This window comes from Asterias rubens, chromosome 4 (assembly GCF_902459465.1).
Source record: "Asterias rubens chromosome 4, eAstRub1.3, whole genome shotgun sequence".
NCBI lineage: Eukaryota > Metazoa > Echinodermata > Asteroidea > Forcipulatida > Asteriidae > Asterias > Asterias rubens.
Genome location: NC_047065.1, coordinates 9,281,838 through 9,303,246, shown reverse-complemented (window position 1 = coordinate 9,303,246; position 21,409 = coordinate 9,281,838). Strand labels below are relative to the sequence as shown.

The window sequence follows — 21,409 nt, the reverse complement described above, 5'->3', positions numbered from 1 at the left end:
TGTTTTATACCATCAACAGCTCTCCATTACTCATTACCAAGTAACTTTTTATGCTAAAAAATATTTTGAGTAATTAGCAATAGTGTCCACTACCTTGAAACATTGATGAAGAACACAAGATGATATTTCTGTATCCCACGTTCTTGCAATATATTGAATTGGTGGTGTTCAACAGTTATTTTTACCATGACCAGCTATATAATTCACCTTTGAAATAAGGGAAACTTAGATGTAAAGTTCATTTGAATGATAGATTTCAGTCAAACAACCCGTCTCCTGGTGTTTGACCAACATTGACATTCTTGAGAAGCTCTTGGAACAAGACTGGCAGCTGTACCGCTTCATGTCAAAATGAGTTTGAAGATGAGCTCGAAGGTTTGAGTGATCAGCAAACGCACGCAGACAATAAGAACAAGAAAATGGCTTCTCCCCTGTATGAGTGCGGATATGACCTTTCAGCAGCCAAGCTCTTGAAAACGACTTGTCACAAAATTGGCATTTACATGGCAATGTGTGAGTTCGAATATGCATCTTCAAAGCTCCCAAAGACATGTAGTGCTTGTTACAGTACTTGCAGGTAAAATACCTTTGGGGATCTTCCAGCTTATAATCACCACAATGAGATTGCTTTTGTTTGAACAGTCCCTTATAAGTCCTGCAAACCATTACATGTTCAGGACACTTTTGTTTTGATGTATGAACTTTAAGGTGGCTGTTCTTGCTGTCGTTGTTGTTGTGAACGTTTTCAGATTTGGTTGTCAACACAACAGAAGGTGTATCGGTAGTCGACATGGGAGGTAACCAGGACTTACTTGCACCTTGTACTAGTTTAAGGCTGGCAAAAGATACAGTTTTTTTATCCATTTTATGGATGCTGCAAGAATACTTCACGGACAATTTATGTGTGAATAACATACTTTGTTGCCAAAAGTAGTACTTCTTTTCATCATCGCAAGATTTTCCAAATGACCAAGGAAGAGAGCGTGTTTTGGAGATGACGCCACTATGTACCTCAACATCATCGCTATCAGCAGCTGCAAAAAGACGGGGAAAAAAGAACAATCAAAACACTGTTAAAAGCCATTGGACACTTTCTGAACCAAACAAAAATTAAAAGTTCACAGATTTACAAATAACTTACAGGGTTTACAGAAGGTAATGGTGAAAGACTTGCTTTGAAATATTATTCCATGAAATGCTTTACTTTTTGAGAAAACATTAAAACAATTATCAATTCTCAATATCGAGAAAAACTGATTTATTTTAAACACAGTCATGACACGGCGAAACATGCAGAAACAAGGGTGGGTTTTCCTGTTATTTTCTCCCGACTCCAATGACCGATTGAGCCTAAATTTTAACAGGTTTGTTATTTTATATATAAATTGTGATACACGAAGTGTGGGCCTTTGGACATTACTGTTTACCGATGTTGTGCGATTGCTTTAAAGGCAGTGGACACTATTGGTAATTACTTTATATAATTATTAGCATAAAACTTTAGTTGGTAACGAGTAATGGGGAGCTGTTGAGAAAAACCTTTTCTTAAAAATAATGTTATGTTGTTTATCCCACCCCGCCCGACGACGCTACATTTAGGAGAATGATTGACCTTATTTTTTAAAACTAAATCAAAACGTACAATTTATTATAGGCCAACATTTTGCTTTGTGTGCCGCAATTACCTCAAAGGAATGAGTCGCTTGATGCACGCACAGTGTAAGAATTTTAGAGAGCGGGTGATACATGATACCTACTTCTGGAAAGTATAAGGCTCCCCCGCTCACGGGGGAGCCTTATAGTTTCTAGAAGTACACGATACTACGGAGCCCCTATTAAAAGGGACATTAAATTTTTATTTTTTTTAATTATCTTGTGCGCACGACATATTATCACGTGCACACGACAAAATTTGTTATTCAGCCCGTCTCATCGCAACGATCACACACATGAAACACCAATGTGACTCACCGCGACCGGCCAATGGGGTTTGATGTCAAACCAGTAACTGGTGTTTGACATTCATACGACTACCTAGTTCTTGTTTGACATGAAAGTCAAATGACGACATCAAACAAGGACCATTTACTCGTTTGAGATCATACCCCATTGGCCGACGGGCACCACCTACATGTACATTAACTAGAGGGTCCAATAAGGAACACACCCAGCCAATAAGGTTTTAACTTTCAGATTTTTTGAAAAATCAACAAACTTAACCAACAAAATACGTACTTTGCAGAGCACACATACGGACAATTTCACTTTAATTTTGTTCACCAAATTTTGAAGGGTCTAATTCACAAATCCAGACCACATGGGCAGGGCACAACTACACGGAAGTTTAAGAGGGTGCCCATGGTAACCTTGATAATGACCTGGCCCATGAGGTTTTAATTTTTTATTTTTTTTCATGCTCCTTCGCTGCGCTCATACGCATGAAAAACAGTTTCACTTTATTGTAGGACACACAATAAACACACCTTGAAAACATTATTTAGTTTCAGAATTTATTAAATCATGGGAGTGGGCCGTTGTTAAACTGCATAGTGTAGTTCGTACTAAACATTAGAATACAGTGTAGTTGTAGACAATTAGTATAACAGTTTATTATTAATAAGTTAGTAGTTAGTACATGTCACCGTTTCTCAATGATTCATCTGAATCATGGCTCTTTAAGCCCTCCGGGTTTCTACCGGGATCTCTCTCAAATTACACTTCGCACTTCATATAATGGTTCCTTATAAGCCTCCTGTATCGGATTGTTTAACTTTATTTAATAATAATAACTATAAAAATAATAATGATCAAATCAAGTTTTCTAGATCATGTGTAAAGTGGCACCTTTGACAACTCTCTTGCTTTATCTGAATCATGGCTCTTTAAGCCCTCCGGGTTTCTACAGGGATCTCTCTCAAATTAAACTTCGCATTATAGTTAATTCCAAACAATTCATATTATGGTTCCTTATAAGCCTCCTGTATCGGATTGTTTAACTTTATTAAATAATAATAATTATAATAATAATGCTAATAATGATTAAATCAAGTTTTCTATATCATGTGTAAAGTGTTCCTTTCTATCCTTTGACAACTCTCTTGCTTCATCTGAATCATGGCTCTTTAAGCCCTCCGGGTTTCTACAGGGATCTCTCTCAAATTAAACTTCGCATTATAGTTAATTCCAAACAATTCATATTATGGTTCCTTATAAGCCTCCTGTATCGGATTGTTTAACTTTATTAAATAATAATAATTATAATAATAATGCTAATAATGATTAAATCAAGTTTTCTATATCATGTGTAAAGTGTTCCTTTCTATCCTTTGACAACTCTCTTGATTCATCTGAATCATGGCTCTTTAAGCCCTCCGGGTTTCTACTGGGATCTCTCTCAAATTAAACTTTGCATTATAGTTCATTCCAAACAGTTCATATGATGGTTCCTTATAATCCTCCTGTATCGGATTGTTTAACTTTTGATAATTGTACCGATTATTCTATATAATAAATCATTGCATTGGGTAAAAGTATATTTTATGTACCTTTGAAAACATTCTTGATATCTCTCGAATTTATAGTTTTATTTTTAACTATAATCATACATAGCTGATACATTTTAATTTCACTCTATAATCAAAAACTGTATGACGTATCGTTCTTGAAGATAAAACTAAATAAAGTGTAATGTTATACGATTATTTTCAAGTTATAGTAACTCCAATACTTATTCTTAACGGTTCATGCGAATACAAGCATCCGAGTTTAGTGTTACTATTTTCTGATCTGAGGTACACAAGCCTGCTGTTTTGCACGGTGAGGGAGTGCCGTAGACACAAATACATCTTCTCCCATTTGTATTGCATTTGAAAGGTATAACTTTGGGATGAAAACCGGAGAGTAATATTATCAGCACTCAGAAATGACCATCTCTGAAGATGTCCATTTTTGATATGGGGATAAAGAATGGATAGCCCATTTCTTTTTGGCAATTCAGAAATGTGGCTGGTTTTAAAGTTGTGTAATTTCATGTCTAAAAAAGTGATGGCAATTCCAATGAAACATAACACGCTATTCTAAAATACAAAAGGCTAATCGGACCCCCAAATTTGTCAACTTGTTTGTTTATACTGGTCAAGAGAAATAATTGATTCTTTTTGCATTGGGAGATTGTGGAGTTGACTATAGTGTTGTGTATAATATTTTGTACCGATGGTGAATACAGAATTGATGTATCTATTTTATGGCAGAGGCTAAGAGGGTTTAATAGTTTGGCACTGTTTTTCTTGTGAACAAGATAAGCTGCGACGATTTTGCTTTAAATTGAAAGTTTTATATCAATTTTTTATTTTAATTTTTCAAATAATTGAAAACGATTTCTACAGTTATACAAGTGCTATTTAATGTGCCAGGGGTCTTGGCTAATACAGCTTAGTTGAAAATTTGTTTCTTCACTTTAGTAAGACATTTTGGGAAGTTTGACCAAAAGGGTTGAGAGTAACTTATCTCAAAGGTTATACAGTAAGAAAAACATGTTGAGTACAATCTATTTGTATAACACGAAACTAAATCATTGAAAACTGAAGACCCTATTATATAGTAAGGAATTCTTATTTCTTTGTTGTTCTTAAGCATTCAGGCCTTTCATATAATACATTCCTAAATAAAGAGGAAACCAAGGAAATAAAAATGCCAGCTTTTACACATTAACATGGATCATATGATCAAGAACAGCATGCAGGTATCAAGATTTCTGTTGGTGAAATTTCGATATGATAGGGTACCCAGACTTAGTCGAAATATATTTAAACTAATAGAACATTAGAGAATCTTGTGAAAGAAATTGCAACCGTATTTTCCAATTTTGAAGTTTCTGAACAAATTTGTTCAGTCTGCTTAATTCTAGAATCAATCGTTTCTTACCAGTTGCTTGATAAGCTACTGATAAGGGACCCGCAATGAAAGAGGGCTCTGTTTTCTCTACGATTGTTTGAGATTAAACCAACTCCATGATAAAAACTATTTCTAAAATATTCTCATTTAACGCTGAATTGTTAATTTGGAAGAACCAAGGGGTGGCATTTCAAAAACGAGATTTTATAACCATTCATAATCACAGACATGATCAATTGAGATGAACAAAATTAGTCCCAACATTTTTTGTGTCTTCCTTTGACCATAAATTTATAAGATTTCGAGATCGTTATCTTACATGATTAATAGTCACATTGTTCCTCTAAATACATCTACAAACTTGTCAAACAAGTTTGTCTCTTAAATGCATTCGGGCCTTTCATATAATACATTCCTTAATCCAAGTTAAGTACTAGACCACAAAATCGGCCCAAAACAGAGGATGGCCACCAAGCAAATAAACATCAGCTTTTACACATTATTATGGATCATAATGATCAAGAACGGCAGGTACTGAGACTACTGGTGGTGAAATTTCGAGATGATGGTAACCTAGACTTAGTTGAAATAGAACATTAATAGAACCTTGTGAAAGAATTTGCAACCTTCCAATCGTCTAGTTTAAAGTGGTTGTTGTTGTTGTTGTTTTTTTTTTGGGGGGTTTTTTTTTTTTTTTTTTAATGAATTTATTAAATCTGCTTAATTCTAGAATCAATCGTTTCTTACCAGTTGCTTGATAAGCTACTGATAAGGGAACCGCAATGAAACAGGGCTCTGTTTCCTCTGCAATTATTTGAGATGAAATCAATTCCATGATACAAACTATTTCGAAAACTTTCTCATTTCATCATCATGTCGAGCGCCATCTAGAAGCTCGAGCCTGCCCAGTGATTTTTCTCCAGATGTTCCGGTCCAGCATGCAGGAGCGAAGTTCCTCAGCGCTGGTCAAGCCGGTGTCTCGTTTTAGTGTGTCTACAAAGGAGAGACATCTTCTCCCACGCGAGGCCTTGCCTTGGGTGGGCTCCCAGAGGATGGTTGGGCAAGCGGCAAGCTCCGAGTGGCGGACACAGTGCTCAGCGAGCTTGAGTCGGCGTTCACGGATCTTCTCTGTGGCCTTTGGCCAGCCAGCATACAGGTTGGAGTTTCTCATGTGGTCCTGCCAGGGGATGTTTAGGGCCATACGCAGCATCCTGGTGTAGCAGCCATCCAGAGACTTCTCTATACTGGTGGTGAGGGTCCAGGTCTCAGCTTCGTAAAGTAGCACTGACTCCACTTTTGCGACAAATAGTGATCTTTTCAGCCGGGCACTCAGCGTTGATGACCACACGTTTTTCATGCTGTGAAGCACGGACCACGACTGTCCTTTTCGTATCTTCAGGTCTTTTTCACTGGAGTTGATCCAGGATCCAAGGTATTTGAAGTCAGATTCAAAACGAAGAATTGTGCCGTCCCTCGTGTGGACAGGAGGGTCACTGATGTTGTAAGCTATCACCTTGGTCTTTTTTGTGTTCAGCTGTAGGCCAATTTTCAGGCACTCCTCCTCGACTGACAGTAACAGGTCCTGGGCTTGCTCAATCGTGTTTGACGCTGAACTATTAATTCGGAAGGACCAAGGGACGGCATTTCAAAAACGAGACATGATCAATTAGATGAACAAAATTAGTACAAAAATTGTGCGTGTCTTTCTTTGACCATAAATTTATCAGATTTCAAGACCGTTATTTTACATGATTAATAGTCACATCATACCTCTAAATACATATACAAACTTGTCAAACATGTTTGCCTCTTTAATGCTGACTTAGAGCTCCTGTGGTGTAGTCGAGTGAGTGGGCAGCTCTGGCTCTAGGTCTAATCGATATGGAGTGGTCACTCTCTGGACCAGTGTCCTTGCATTCTGCAGTTGTAGCAGACTTCAGCGTTCGACATGCCTGTCAGCAAAGAATTAAAAAACCAACAGAAGAAAAAGGAAAACATAATATGTTCCATATGTGGAACTTAATATCGTATATAAAATACGCTGTTGCCGGAATGCGACACCAACACTACAGCAGAGTAAGCAGCGGCCTGAATTGGATTCTGTTGCTAAGGACGCTGCTTTGATACTGACATGCATCAATGCACTCAAATGAATGAATCACGACACGGTTCATTCATTTTGAGTAACCCGCGTATAAGTCACGTGACGCATACGGTGGGTACTCCTGTGCGTCATTCAAACAATAAAAACTACATTTTCATGCTTAGCTGCGCTCATACGCACAGAAAAACTTTATTGTAGGACACACAATAAACACACCTTGAAAACATTATTTAGTTTCAGAATTTATTAAATCATGGGAGTGGGCCGTTGTTAAACTGCATATGAATTTACAAAGATCAAAAGGTGGGTGTTATGTCCCTTATTTTACCTCGAAAAAGATACCAATCAGCAGCAGTGCCATTGCCACATGTGGGTTATCTGGAGAATGGTTAAACTTCTTTCTTCTTTTGATGCTTTTAATGCGGCTTCCTCATCCACTATGATTCTTTTGGCCTCTTCTGGCATTCTATCATTCCCCGTCTTGTCTAGCTCTTGTACAGCGGCCCAGCTAGCCTTGCTACAGTCTGCAATTTTGATTGTTCTCTTTCGTTCTGCAATGATGCCTTCGGCTCCTTTAAGTGCCTCAATGGCTGCTGGAATGTTGCTCTTCTCGAGGGCAGCCTTGATTTTATCGTGGGCGATTCCGACTTTTCCGCAGATTTCGGATTGTGCCGAGTTCACATCAGGGGTCTTGTTACTACTTTTGGCTCCAATTTATTTGTGAGCTCCTTAATGTTTACTTGATCAGCTGTGTCTTTGCTGGAAGTTTCAATGCTTTCCAATTTATGCTTGAAGTATTCTTTGAGTTTAATATCGTATATAAAATACGCTGTTGCCGAAATGCGACACCAACACTACAGCAGAGTAAGCAGCGGCCTGAATTGGATTCTGTTGCTAAGGACGCTGCTTTTATACTGACATGCATCAATGCACTCGAATGAATCACGACATGGTTCATTCATTTTGAGTAACCCGAGTATAAGTCATGTGACGCATATGGCGGGTACTCCTGTGTGTCATTCAAACAATAAAAACTAAGCGTTTTTTGTTACGTATTATACGCTAACCCACCGTACATTATTATGCACTTCTGGATACCTTTGCTTCTAACTTGGTATCCCAAGATAAACGCATAAAAATTAAAAAACTATGAAAATTTGAGCTCAAAAAGCCTCAATATTGGTCGTTGAAGTTGGAAGAGAATAATGGAAAATAAAACACCCTTGTCGCACAAGTTGTGTACTTTCAGATGCTTAAAAGCGAGACCTAAGCTGAAGTCTCGAATTCAATATTTTAGTGAGAAATTAGGTCCTCTTTCTCAAAATTTATGTTACTTCAGAGCGCGCCATTTCTCACAATGTTATACTATCAAACAGCTCTCCACAGGTCGTTACCAAGTAAGTTTTATGCCAACAGTTATTTTGAGTAAACACAAACAGGTCCTAGTGTCCAGTGCCTTAAAGCGATGCATTTAGTTTACTCAACATTTTAAGCAGTTTATTTCATGGCTTGTGATAATAATGGCAGCGCTGCGATGAGAAGGGCTGCTTCTAGGAATCCCGATTTATGTCGTATGCACAAGATAATATGTTGTGCACACAAGATAATTATGTCGTGTGCAGGTGATAATATGTTGTGCGCACAAGCTAATAAGTCACAGGCACGAGATAATTTATTTTTTTATTTTGGGAGTAACTATTGAAAAATACAGGGGCCATAATTCATTCCACACAGCTACCTCTATATATTCCCCATTGAAAAAGAATTCAGAAAACAGGGCCATATCATGTACTTCTAGAAACTATAAGGCTCCCTTCTAGAAACTATAAGGCTCCCTTCTAGAAACTATAAGGCTCCCTTCTAGAAACTATAAGGCTCCCCCGTGAGCCTTATAGGGGTCTAATATTTTGGGCCTCCTTAACGCTATACGTTTTTCAAATCAGCGTTGATAGGTGAAAGTTTTACGACCGTTAGCCAGCAATAACTGAAGTTTCTGTTGTACTACACTACCAAAACCTTCCCCACATACTCAATATACATTCATAATGCTTGCATTTCCTTTTTGTTGAGTGAAATTAAAAAACATCGTCAAAAAAAGCAATTTTCTGCTCGGTACTCACTGTTTTTTTTGTTTTTATGCCGCATCGCACATTTTTTACTCCAACGCTGATTCGAAAACATTTAGTGTATTGTGTTTTTTAATTTGAATAGTAACACCTCATTGCATTTTAGTACACATATCTATTGAATGCCAATATATCTTCTTTTAGTGCTTGTTCCAACAGCAGTTTCAATGTAGTGTGTAGAAAGTGTGCTCCTCATATCGATCCCAGTCTTGTCAAATTCTCTGGTCCAGTAAAAGTCTTGTGATTTTTTTCCCCAAAATCGAGCCCTGATTGTATTAACCATGTAAACAAACTGTTGAAAAACTCTTCATGAAGATAGGGCTATTTAACATAATGAATTTGTTTTTTTGCAAGTTTGCAGGTGAAGTTTGTATTTTGTTAAAGTCCCAATCTTAGGTCAAATTGAAAAAGAGTATTATGTTAACAATTGAAGGATTTTGTTACAATATTTTTTTTTTTTTGTCTCCCTGTATTAGAACAGTTATACTTTATACACACAACAAAACCTCCAGTTTGCCAGCCACACTTGCAGCATCTGTGATAAAAACAAATGGACACAAGAAGGACATCCTTTGACACAGACATCTGATACATCAATGATAATAATGTTGAAGGAAAGCTGCGATAAAATCCTCAACTTTAAAACTTTACTTTAACAATGATAGCCTATCAATTTAAATTTCCTTGTGCATTGTATTAACTACAAACATTCTACAGCTACTCAAGTCATTCCTGATGATTTATGCACTTGCTTTTCTAAAAAAAAAAAAACATTATTTAAAATATAATCGGTAAAAATTGATAAACTTGCCGCTGCATTAATTATGCAAAATTATAGCTTATTGTTCATTGTCCTCTTCTGTACATACTGATCACTCTCTTGCTCGCTATGTTTAATAAGTAAATTGTACCTTTAATTTCATTATAAGTTGATTTGAAATAAATAAATGAACAAGTCAAAAACAGTAGTCTGTTTCTTTTCTCTTGTTGAGTTCACAAAGTTCAAACTAGTTAAATGCTGGACACTTTATTGATTTGTGTGGCTTTTATCTTTTTTATACCAATATTGACACAAAGTGATTCGGAAGCAGTGGTATGGCTATGACTTTTCATGGGGAGGGCTAGGGGTTAGTAGTTTTAACATGTGGGCAGGGTTTGCTTTGTGAGTCGGGAAGGAGTATGCTGCGCGGAGGGGGGTGCTTATGGCATTTTGTGGCTGCGTGTGCATTTTCCCTTTTTTTCAGAGGAGGGGGGTATTTTGTTTGGGGTAGCCACTCCCCCCCCCCTCCCTGCTGACTGCACCGCTGATTCGAAGTGTGGGAATTGTATTTCTAAAACCGAACTATTTAATGCCTGTCATTATGTTTGGTACACTTCAGAACAACAATTGTTTAGAAAAACTAACGGAATTGTTGCTTTACAATATATAACGCTTCCCATCGATGTTCCCTTTTAGAGAAAAGAAACCCAAACATGTTTTTCAAATAATACTATGCTGTTTCCAGAATATTAAGTAAACACTTAATTTCAAAATTCATTGACACAACTTCCAAAACAACTCATTGTATTCTCGCAGACTTAATAATTTGATATCTGATCTGGTTAAGTGACATTATTGATATCTTTTTTCACAAACTTAACTTAATGAGTTTTTTTATAGGACGTGGCTGCAACGGGTTTTTCAGTTTATTTATTTTATTAAATTGATGAATGTAAAAACATGGAAAACAAAGTGAAAATGATGTGTTTTTGTTTATCCCCGAGTGAATCCAGTCTAAAGGAAAATTCATATCAGATGAACTAAAATTCTTCGTTTTTGGTTGTTCATAATGCTGATAACAATTTGAGAAAGATGGTTTTCTTTTAAACATAATTAATTGGGTATGTGTATACTTTACAAACTGCATCCCATCGCGCGACGACTATAAACTGTGCAAAAAAGGCCAGCGTCCAGCGATCCTCAGCGTCCGACGATTTCCATCGCGCGACCGTCGCGCGACCGACTATAAACCGGCCTTAAGGCTAACGGGGGAGCCTTATACATGTAGTTTCTAGAAGTACATATCATGCATATGGAGCGGACCTGCTTTCTATACTATAATTGTAGTTTTTGTACCCAAATTTTGTTTATCAAATGTCCCTTTTTTAGCCTTAGGTTAGGGGCTCCGTACGATACCGATACGATACAAAAAAGAAAATATTACACTAACAGAGATGCCAAGTCCAGAGGCCAGTGAGAATTTTCAAAGCTCACCACCACCCCCCTCCCTTCACCACCCCCCTCCCTTCACCCCCCCTCCCTTCCCCCCCCCCCCCTCAAATTTTGTTTATCAAATGTCCCTTTTTAAGCCTAAGGTTAGGGGCTCCGTACGATACGATACAAAAAAGAAAACATTACACTAGTTAGTGTTTAAACAGAGATGCCAAGTCCAGAGGCCAGTGAGAATTTTCAAAGCTCACCACCACCCCCCTCCCTTCCCCCCCTCCCCCTCCCTTCCTCCTATTTTTTTCCCGGTCTGGCCCCAATGCGTGAGAAAATGGTTGCTGTGCGTGTGAGCGTGAGACAGAGCCCAAATGCGTGAGTCTCACCACCTAATGCGTGAGACTTGGTAGGTCTGCACTAATAATGGTTATTGTCAAAGACTAGCCTTCACAGTTGCTGTATGTCAACATAACATGCATCTAAGAATTAATTTAAAATAACAAAATTTGAGCTCAATCGGTCGTCAAAGTTGCGAGATCATAATGAAAGAAAAAAACACCCCTGTCACACGAAAGTTGTGTGCTTTCAGATGCTTGATTTCGAGACCTCAAATTCTAAATCTGAGACTGAGGTTTCAAATTCGCAGAAAATAACTTCTTTCTCGAAAACTACGTCACTTCAGAGGGAGCTGTTTCTCCATGGTTTCTCACAATGTTTTATACTAACTATCAACCTCTAAACCATTACTCGTTACCAAGTAACGTTTTGTGCTAATAATTATTTTGAGTCCACTGCCATTAAAAACGTGTCAGTGTTCTGAGCAGCTGAGTGTCACAGCTCACGTGTCACCTACATCTACGTATGACTAACTAAACGTCTTGTCCGAAACAGGTCAACTCGTACCCAAGTCAACTCGTACCCAAAATATTGTACCCAAGTCAACTCGTACCCAGGTCAACTCGTACCCAGGTCAACTCGTACCCAAGTCAACTCGTACCCAAGTCAACTTGTACCGTATAACGTACATTGTATGCCGGAACGGAAAATTTCCATGCGGTGTGATTTTGTAAGCGATAGGAAATAAAAATGATGTTCTGCCATCATATGGAACTCACTTTTATTAATAATTATAATAATCTCACGAATTTCGTTTTTAATGTTTGTTCGTCTCATTTCTGCTTTTTTTTCGCTAGGATATTCATTCAGATCCATTGTGGTTTCTTTTAAATTCCCGTGTTGAGGGGGTCGCCGTGAAAGGCGTTGAGCAGATCAGATATAACTAGTTCTTCATATTGTGGAGGGGGGTGACGAACGAGGCCTAAAATAATTTGAAACCTCGAAACATCAGTGGGTTCGGATTGACTCTTTAATTTGGTAACTGTAATTGGAAGTCGGAAAAGCAACTGACCAGCGACGGAGGCATTAGAATGGCATAACCAAACTCCGCCGCATGGTGGCGCCCTCCTAACTCACCGTCTGCCTCTCGCTGCCTCAAGGACGGCACAACGCTGCCTCCACATCTTCTCCCACACAAATTTGTCGTCGCCCCGACGACAAGTCAAAACTTTATCGCTAAACTTTAAAACACTTAAAAACTTTTGTCAAACAAGTTAACAGTTAAATACAACACCTTTAAGAGTAACACACAACTGCTTTAAACTCCTCACTTTAAACTCCTACTTTAAACTTCTACTTTAAACTTCTCAACTCAACTGTTCTGGCAAGACTTTACTAGTGAGTAGATAAATGCACATACAATTATTATCACAATTTTGGAAAACTAAGCAAGGTTGAAATGCCCATGGGTCCTTTGAGCTTCCTCACCTCAACTGTTCTTATTCCAGTGATAAATACGACAGTATTTTGTCACACATTCCAATACAGTTCTGTTTCCACATGTAATTGGGGATTGGAGCAGCAATAGTTCATACAGATAATTAGTCTGTATCTGAGCTACTCAAGTCTTTCTCAGTAGTGGCTGCCATCATATCCTTGACTTGAGTTAATAAGCGAACAGCATTAGAAAACTGGTACCTACTTGGGGGTTTTCCTTTCGTCGTGCGGTTGGAGCGTCTCGGTTTCCTGGGCACTCCTGCGGCTGCCATAGCTTCGGTAGTCGTCTCAGCACTCCCAGTTGTGTCAGTTGGTGACATCTGTGGTCCTTCCACAGATGAGATGTCATGGGTAGTTCTGAGGATAAAGTTCTCACCTGGTGCACAGAGCTGATCTGCTGCAAGGGGCTCGTCTGAAGAAGAGGAGGCTGGAACTGCTACAAGGGGCTCGTCTGAAGGAGACGGGGCTGGAACTACTGCAAGGGGCTCGTCTGAAGGAGAGGAGGCTGGAACTGCTACAAGGGGCTCGTCTGAAGGAGAGGGGGCTGGAACTGCTACAAGGGACTTGTCTGAAGGAGAGGGGGCTGGAACTACTGCAAGGGGCTCGTCTGAAGGAGAAGAGGCTGGAACTACTACAAGGGGCTCGTCTGAAGGAGAGGGGGCTGGAACTGCTACAAGGGACTTGTCTGAAGGAGAGGGGGCTGGAACTACTGCAAGGGGGCTCGTCTGAAGGAGAAGAGGCTGGAACTACTGCAAGGGGCGCGTCTGAAGGAGAGGGGGCTGGTATGGGGGCGTTGGAGGGTGGCTGTTTGGGAAGGGTTAGTGTCACTCCCCAGTTGTCATCGCTCGTTGATGATGAGGTTACACCATCAATAGTGTTATCGTCTTCTGTGCTCGGGGTGGTTGGGGGTCTGGCATCCCAAGGGCAATGTTTCATCAGCTCACAGCGATGAAGCACTTTTTGTCGTCCACTTGAGTTTCGCACCACATAAACTGGTTGTCCTTTGAAAGGCTGTTTCACTACCATGTATGGGTCGGTTTCCCAATAGTCCTGAATCTTTGCCCTTCCTCTGTGAGATCGGTCTCGGACTAATACGAATTCTCCTGTACAAAGGGGCCTCTCAAACACATCTTTCTCAAATGCAGAAGTTCTTAATTCTACCTTCTTGTCTAAGTTCGCTGTAGCAAGGGCCCGCGCCTTATCAAGATTCTCACAATGCTTTTTAGCGAAGGAGCCAGCACTGACGCCGCTGAGTTGAGAACGATCCACTCCAAGAACAAGGTGCTGGGGTAAGCGAGCATTCCTCCCGAACATCAAGTAGAAGGGTTCGTAACCAGTACTAGAATGTTTTGTGTTATTGTAGACTGTCACTAAATGAGGAATAGAGTCGGTCCATCTTGTCTTCTTATGGGTTGGCAGGGCAACAAGCAAGTTATGGAGCGTTCTGTTAAATCTTTCACATTGCCCATTGCCCTGGGGGTGGTATGGTGTGGTGTGGGACTGTCCGATGCCATACAACGTGCAAAGCTCCTGCACTACCTGAGCGAGAAAACACTTTCCATTGTCAGAATGCAGACGCAACGGAGCACCAAATGGTATGATGAGATGTTTCACCAGCATTTTGGCGACAGTCTGTGCACGTTGATCCTTTGTAGGGATTGCCCAAGTGTACTTCGTGAAGATGTCTGTGAGTACAAGTACATTTTCATACCCATCAGATGACTGCTCCAGTACAGTAAAGTCCATAGCCACTACCTCAAGGGGAGCTGTGGCACGTAGAGTTCCCAGTGGGGGCCGAGTAGCACGAGTAGGACATCTGCTTACACTGCATCTTTCACACTGGTGACACCAAGTGTGGACGGAGATTTCCATTCTTTGCCAGTAGAAGAGGGGTTGTATCAGCTTCAGGGTTCGCTTTACGCCAAAGTGTCCTGCATTATCATGAAAAAGAGTCAAGATCTCCTCGTGTAGTCGGGCAGGGGTCACCAATCGTTCACACATACCGTCTCATTGCAATATAGAACGTCGGTACAGGACTTCATTTTTGAAGAAGAGTTGGTTCATATGTTTAAGAACTGAAACAACGTCACTTGGTTCGTTCTGCCTCTCTTGTTCTGATGGACGTCTTTGTCTCTTTACATAGGGGATGACCCGTTGGAGAATGAAATCTTCATCTTGTAAACTTCTCAGCATCTTTGCAGAATAGCCCGGTAAACTTTGGCTGCCTTCGTCAGTAGTTACTTGGATTTGATGGGCCAACATCTGAGGAAATTCTGTGGTTACACCAACTGGACCACAAGTGGCGCGGATGGTACAAGATGATAGCTCAGCATCTGGGGTGGACTGTAAATTGAGAGCTGCATCAACTGGTCGTGTGTCAAGTCGCGAAAGGGCATCTGGCGCTTGATTCGTTCGTCCAGGACGGTATTCTAGTTTGAAGTCGAATGCTGACAACTGCTGTACCCACCGCATCTCAGCTGCACTCAGGTTTGCGGTATCCAAGTATTTGAGGGGATTGTGATCAGTGAGAATGATGCACTTATTTCCAAACAAGTAATCCCGGAATGCCTGACACACGGCCCAGCGTACGCCCAACAACTCCAACTTGAATGCCGAGTAATTTTTATCGTTCTTCTCCGCTGGTCGTAGTGATCGTGAGGCATAGGCTACCACTGACTTTGAGCCATCGCGTTGTTGTTGTGAGAGCACGGCACCAAGCCCTTTACTGCTTGCATCTGTTTCCACTGTAAATGGTAGCGAGAAGTCTGCAAACCTCAACACCGGGGCTTCAATCAACTTTGACTTTAATGACTGTATCGCCAAATGTGCCGCCTCGTCAAGCTCTATTCTCCTCTGTCCGTCTCTGATTTTTCCTTTACGCGATGTCCCTGTGAGATATTTGAGAAGTGGTGCAGTGACGCTAGAATATCGGTGAATGAACTTGCGAAAGAATCCAGTGAAGCCAAGGAACGATCGCAGATCTGTGACAGTTGTTGGCACTAGCCAGTCTTTTACTACTGCAATCTTCTCAAGGTCTGGCTTCACCCCGTCTCCCGCCACGATAAGGTGTCCAAGATATTTCACTTGAGTTTTGAAGAAGTCACACTTTGAAAGTTTCAGCTTTAAACCGTGCTTTTGTAACCGCTGAAATACCATTTCGAGACGCTGTAGATGTTCCTCATAACTAGCGGAATATACTATGATGTCATCAAGGTATATTAAAAGACTCTGCAAGGCTTCATCACCAAAACATCGCTGCATCAACCTCTGGAAAGTTGCTGGACTATTGCAGAGGCCGAAGGGCATACGGGTGTACTCCCATAGCCCAAAAGGCGTTGTGAAGGCAGTCTTTTGGATGTCACTCTCTTCCATGGCAACTTGGTAGAATCCAGACGTCAGATCCATGGTGCTGAAATACTTTGCATTCCCAAGGGCCTGAAGAGACTCATTGATTCGGGGCAACGGAAATGCGTTCTTCGTCGTCAAACTATTAAGTCTCCTGTAATCCACGCATAAGCGAATTGAGTGGTCTTTTTTCCGCACGACTACAATCGGGGATGCCCATGGGCTTGAGCTTTCTCGGATGATCCCTTTGTCAAGCAGCTCATGGATGTGTGCCCTGACTTCTTTGTATTGTGATGGTGGAAGTGACCGGTATCGCTGACTAATGGGGGAGGCATCACCTGTATCAATGCGATGTCTGACGGTGTCAGTGTGGCCCAAGTCACCATCGTTCTTCGAGAATACACTGTCATACTTCTGGAGCAGCTTTTCGAATCTTGAAGCCTCTTCGTGTGAAAATTGATCTCCCAACTTCAGATCATGCAAAAATTACGGTGTATCATTCTTGTCAGACGTAGACATCGAAGAACAATTCACTGAGTTTTGCTTCATGTTGTACTCGTGGGTTTCGTCCTCTGGTGTAATGAGTTCTCCGTTATATAGAGTACCGATGCAGGTATGACCTGGTAAGACAACATCTCGATCTGTGTCGTTCGCTACAATGAAGGAGAACTTTCCCCCATGGACACTGACTAATGACCTATTCAATTGAATACCATTGGGGAGATTGGATGATTCACCAGATTCCAATACTGCAACGTACGCTGTGTTATCTGGACCCGGGCTGGCTGAGGCTTGTAAAATCATCATCTGTTTGGCAGGGATTATAACAGCTGGTCCCCGACGGAGATATGCTCTACTAATCTGATTTTGGTTCGATGTAAATTCTTCATGTTTCTGCACTGTCTGCATTGCACTCTCCCACACTTTGTGATTGTCATGTGGCTCAACCTTTTCCAGATGGGTCTGTCCCTGAGATGTCATGAATTTGCTCCAACATTCCTTCAGGACGTTCATTCCAATAATACCTGATGCCATGGTTGATACCCGGGAGTCCTCAATGACGAGCACCACCCTGGATGGAACAGTGATGTCAAAGACTGAGATGTTGGTTTCAAAAACTCCAGTGTATGGTATGGAAGTGCCATTGGCTGATACCAGCTGGAAATACTCTGGTACGCTCATCAGTTGTATACCTCTTGGCTTGAAGTGTGTGACGTAGAAATTGTTGGTGATAGTTGTCACCATAGAGCCAGTGTCCAAAAGACAAGGCACCTGTTGCTCACCAAAGAGTGCATTGACAGTAAAACAATCAGCAGTCGCCTTGGTCATAAATTCTCTTGTATTACAGTTAAGCAAGCCGTCACTTTTCCCCCTGGCTGTCTGGCTCGAAACAGACAAGGGAGCTAGTTTCCCATCTCATTCTTACGGCTCTGGGTGAATCGCTGACCGGGATACGACTGCTGGGGAGGTGTCGGGTGTGTCGGGAAAACATTTCTTGGCTGGCGGCGAGGGGCCGGGCAGTTACGAGCAAAATGCCCGAACTGGTCGCAGTTGTAACATCTGAGTGGGGATGGAGATTCGGGTCCGCCTTGCCAGTGTTGGGGCCCGCTGCTGGGGAAGGAGACATTGGCATGACTCGTGATGGCATCTAGTTTGTTGAGAATTCTCTTCATCTGCTCCTCCAAACAGGTGACTCTGTCTTTTGAGTTTTCTTGAACCTGCAGAGTGGATGCGCTTCGAGGTGTGGTTTGATGATGAGCATGTTCGCGTTCATCTCTCTTCACTGCCCAGTTCTTCAGCTCGCAGAATGAAATCTCGGAAGTTCGGTCAAGGAGATCCCTGCATGAGTGACGCAGTCCCTCTGTCTCGATCCCATCCACGAATTGTTCCTTAATGATTGTGTCAGGGGTTTTGTACAGGCCTGGATCCTTTTTCTGCAATCGATGAAAGAGTCTCTCTAAGTCAATAGCATACTGGCGGATTGACTCACCTTGGCGTTGTCGGCGTTGCAAGAATTGGCGTTGTAGTTCCCCACTCGTAAGTGATTCTCCGTATGAAGACTGAAGATACTCCAAACAATCCTGGGCACTTTTCCCACCAGAGAGGAGGGACCTTACTTCGATCTTTGGGCCGGCACGCAGGTAATCCAGCAAAAACTGTCCCCTCTGGTCAAGTGGCACGTTGTATCGTTGGAATGCGTTTTTCATTGACGATACAAATTCTTCTACTGTAACAGATTTTATGGAGGAATCTTCTCTGCCTTCGAAGGTGTGAAGCTTCCGATCAGGTGCCATCACGACATGTGTGAGACTGGGGGCTGTTGAAGGAGATATCTGTGGTTTTTGCTCTCTGATAACGACGGAGTAGACATGGTCCTCCCAGCTGTCTTCAGGGGGTAGAATCATGTTGTCTACCTTGGGTAGCACCACTTCCTCACCATCCTTATCGATATAAGTGACGCCGATGGCACCCTCGAAATAGTCCTCCAGCGACTGTAGCGAGAGCTTTCCTTGCTGAAGAGGGAACCGAAGAGACTTTCCACCATCCTTGCTGACTTTTACAGTAGCACTCATTTCAACAGCTTATTTACACAAGACCTGCAGCACACAGGACTGGACAAACTTTGATACCATTCAATGCCTACAACATCGCTTTTGTTGTTTGAAATTACAGCAGTCAATCCCACTTCTGACACGTGTGGAGGGGGGTGACGAACGAGGCCTAAAATAATTTGAAACCTCGAAACATCAGTGGGTTCGGATTGACTCTTTAATTTGGTAACTGTAATTGGAAGTCGGAAAAGCAACTGACCAGCGACGGAGGCATTAGAATGGCATAACCAAACTCCGCCGCATGGTGGCGCCCTCCTAACTCACCGTCTGCCTCTCGCTGCCTCAAGGACGGCACAACGCTGCCTCCACAATATCATGGAGGTATAAAATAAACATTTCTACCTCCATGTTCATATGAAACCAATTATTTTCAATGAAAAAATATACTATATATAAAACGCAAACGTTCATGTTTACCTCACCTGGGTGTTTTTCCTGTTAAATTGTTCCCAAACCAAAAGAACATTTCATTGTAAAAATTCATTCAATTCATTCGTTTGCGTTATGTTCTGATTATCGTTTTCCGATTCAAACAAGTAAATTTGAACAAATAAACTGTTCCACTTTTTCCAACCAAAACACTTTGCGTAAGTTCTGCTTATCTTTTTCCAAATAAAAAAAAAAAATCATTCTATAAAAAGTAACAAGCCTACCTATATTTAAAAAAAAGTTCTCTGATTAATTTTCCCCACCGTAGGCGTAGGGCCTAAGTAAAAAAAAACTGCAACATGAAAAAAAAACCAAGAAAACAAAATCATTGCAACAATGCATAGCTAATATTATATAAATAAATAAATTAAACTACAATACAAATGTATCACTATATATATCATTATCAGTACGAGTAAAAAAAATTGTAAACATTTATTTGGGTACGCGTTGACTTAGGTACGAGGTCGAGATGACCCGAATTCGTCCTTGTCTGGTCTTGTCTGGTCTTGTCTTTAAGTTATCGCACAAACCGCCGCCACTGGGCTATAAACGTTGTTTACCTTCTAAACAAGCTGAATCTGAGCTTGGTGTTCCACTTTGGTTTTCGCTGTAGGAGCAGTCGTGGTTATGTTTAACTGAACACTTAACAAGAAAAGATTTAGGCATTTTTAACGGTTGTTTGGCTACAAACAGCGCCCTCTTGATGATCACCTTCCTCTCCCATAGACCTTTCTATTGCAACGTCACAGCCCGAGTTTTTGCCAACCCAGATTGGAAAACTATGGAAAGCCATAAGTGCAAATCAAGAAAAGATCGCTATTGTTTGTAACAATGTAACCAAATTTGTCGATTTTGTTTAAAACAAAACAACTAATTATGAGAAGTACTTTATTTAATTGAAAGTTTGCAGAAAATGTTGAATTTTGTTAAAACATCTGTTTTTACGATTTAGTGTTTTACTAACATTCGGCCGACCATGCCAACCAAGGCGGTTTGTTGATTAGTCAATAGAGGAAGAAAATAGATTTAACCGGGCGCCTGACTTGGTGGAAAGACGGTGTTCTGGGTGCACGGCAAAGTGCAGAGCAGGAGGCACTCGTCGGAGAGGTGGCTCGTGGGGGCCAGCGGCGCTCCGTCCCCCACGAGCGTGAGCGTGAATAAGTCTAGGTTCCAAGACCATTGGTGTTGTGTGGTCACACCATGGAGCAATATTTTTTGCCGTTCATAATCGGAACGTTGGTTGTGTGTGTGACCGCGCAATACCAATGGTCTTGGAACCAAGACTACTCAAAGAGTGAAACAACCACCACTCTTTTTGAAGAGCCACATATGAGAGACAGCTCGAAATGTAAAGAGTGGTGTTTTTCACTCTTTTACATTTTTTTTAGAGAGTATTAAATTCGACCAGGTTTATTATACTCTTATTATAATAAGTATTGGGAAAAGTCAAGCAACGTTGTATCATTAACATTGACCAAAATGTCTAAATAACTAAATATGAAACAGTCAGATATCATCGAAATTCTTCAACGTTGCCGTGATTTGACACCTAGCCTGTCCCAGCCACCGATGGAAGTCTTTACGTATCGTAGCGTCATACGTTATCGACCCTCATATGTTTTCGAACCCCAACTTTAGTTCCCGTTTACCGCGAGATTGTGCAAGCTGCACCGTTGACAGAAGCTATGCAGTTTACTCACAGTCTGCATTTTCGTCAGGCTTAATCATGCTGAGAATAACGTTTCCTGTCGTTATGCTCAAACATTTATAAAATGATTGATTTTTGGTACAAATCACAAGTGCATTATTATGCCAACATTCAAATGAGTCAAAGAAACACTCCTGAAACCAAACATTAATG

General features: G+C 40.9%; 1 protein-coding gene across 2 annotated transcripts; it reads right to left on the bottom strand.

Annotated features, from left to right (window-relative positions):
- Positions 1–24: 24 nt before the first annotated feature.
- Positions 25–20,300, bottom strand: LOC117289077 (protein snail homolog Sna-like). Of its 2 annotated transcripts, none has more exons than XM_033770022.1 (2): positions 20,109–20,300; positions 25–1,034 (listed from the first exon to the last, which is right to left on the bottom strand). In XM_033770022.1, exons 1-2 carry the CDS (start codon positions 20,212–20,214, stop codon positions 226–228), a joined length of 915 nt encoding a protein of 304 aa, XP_033625913.1. In that variant the 5' UTR covers positions 20,215–20,300; the 3' UTR covers positions 25–225. The 2 variants fall into 2 exon arrangements, with proteins under 2 accessions (XP_033625913.1, XP_033625914.1); XM_033770023.1 differs by lacking the exon at positions 20,109–20,300 and adding an exon at positions 6,664–7,172.
- Between the last annotated feature and the right edge of the window lie 1,109 nt (positions 20,301–21,409).

What these genes read in the sequence shown, in the direction of transcription:
- LOC117289077 (XM_033770022.1), bottom strand. Translation starts at nt 20,214, where the DNA reads ATGCCTAAATCTTTTCTTGTTAAGTGTTCAGTTAAACATAACCACGAC. An exon ending in AGATTCAGCTTGTTTAGAAG is followed by an intron (nt 1,035 to 20,108) that starts GTAAACAACGTT and finishes GTCTTTTTGCAG; the next exon opens with CTGCTGATAGCGATGATGTT.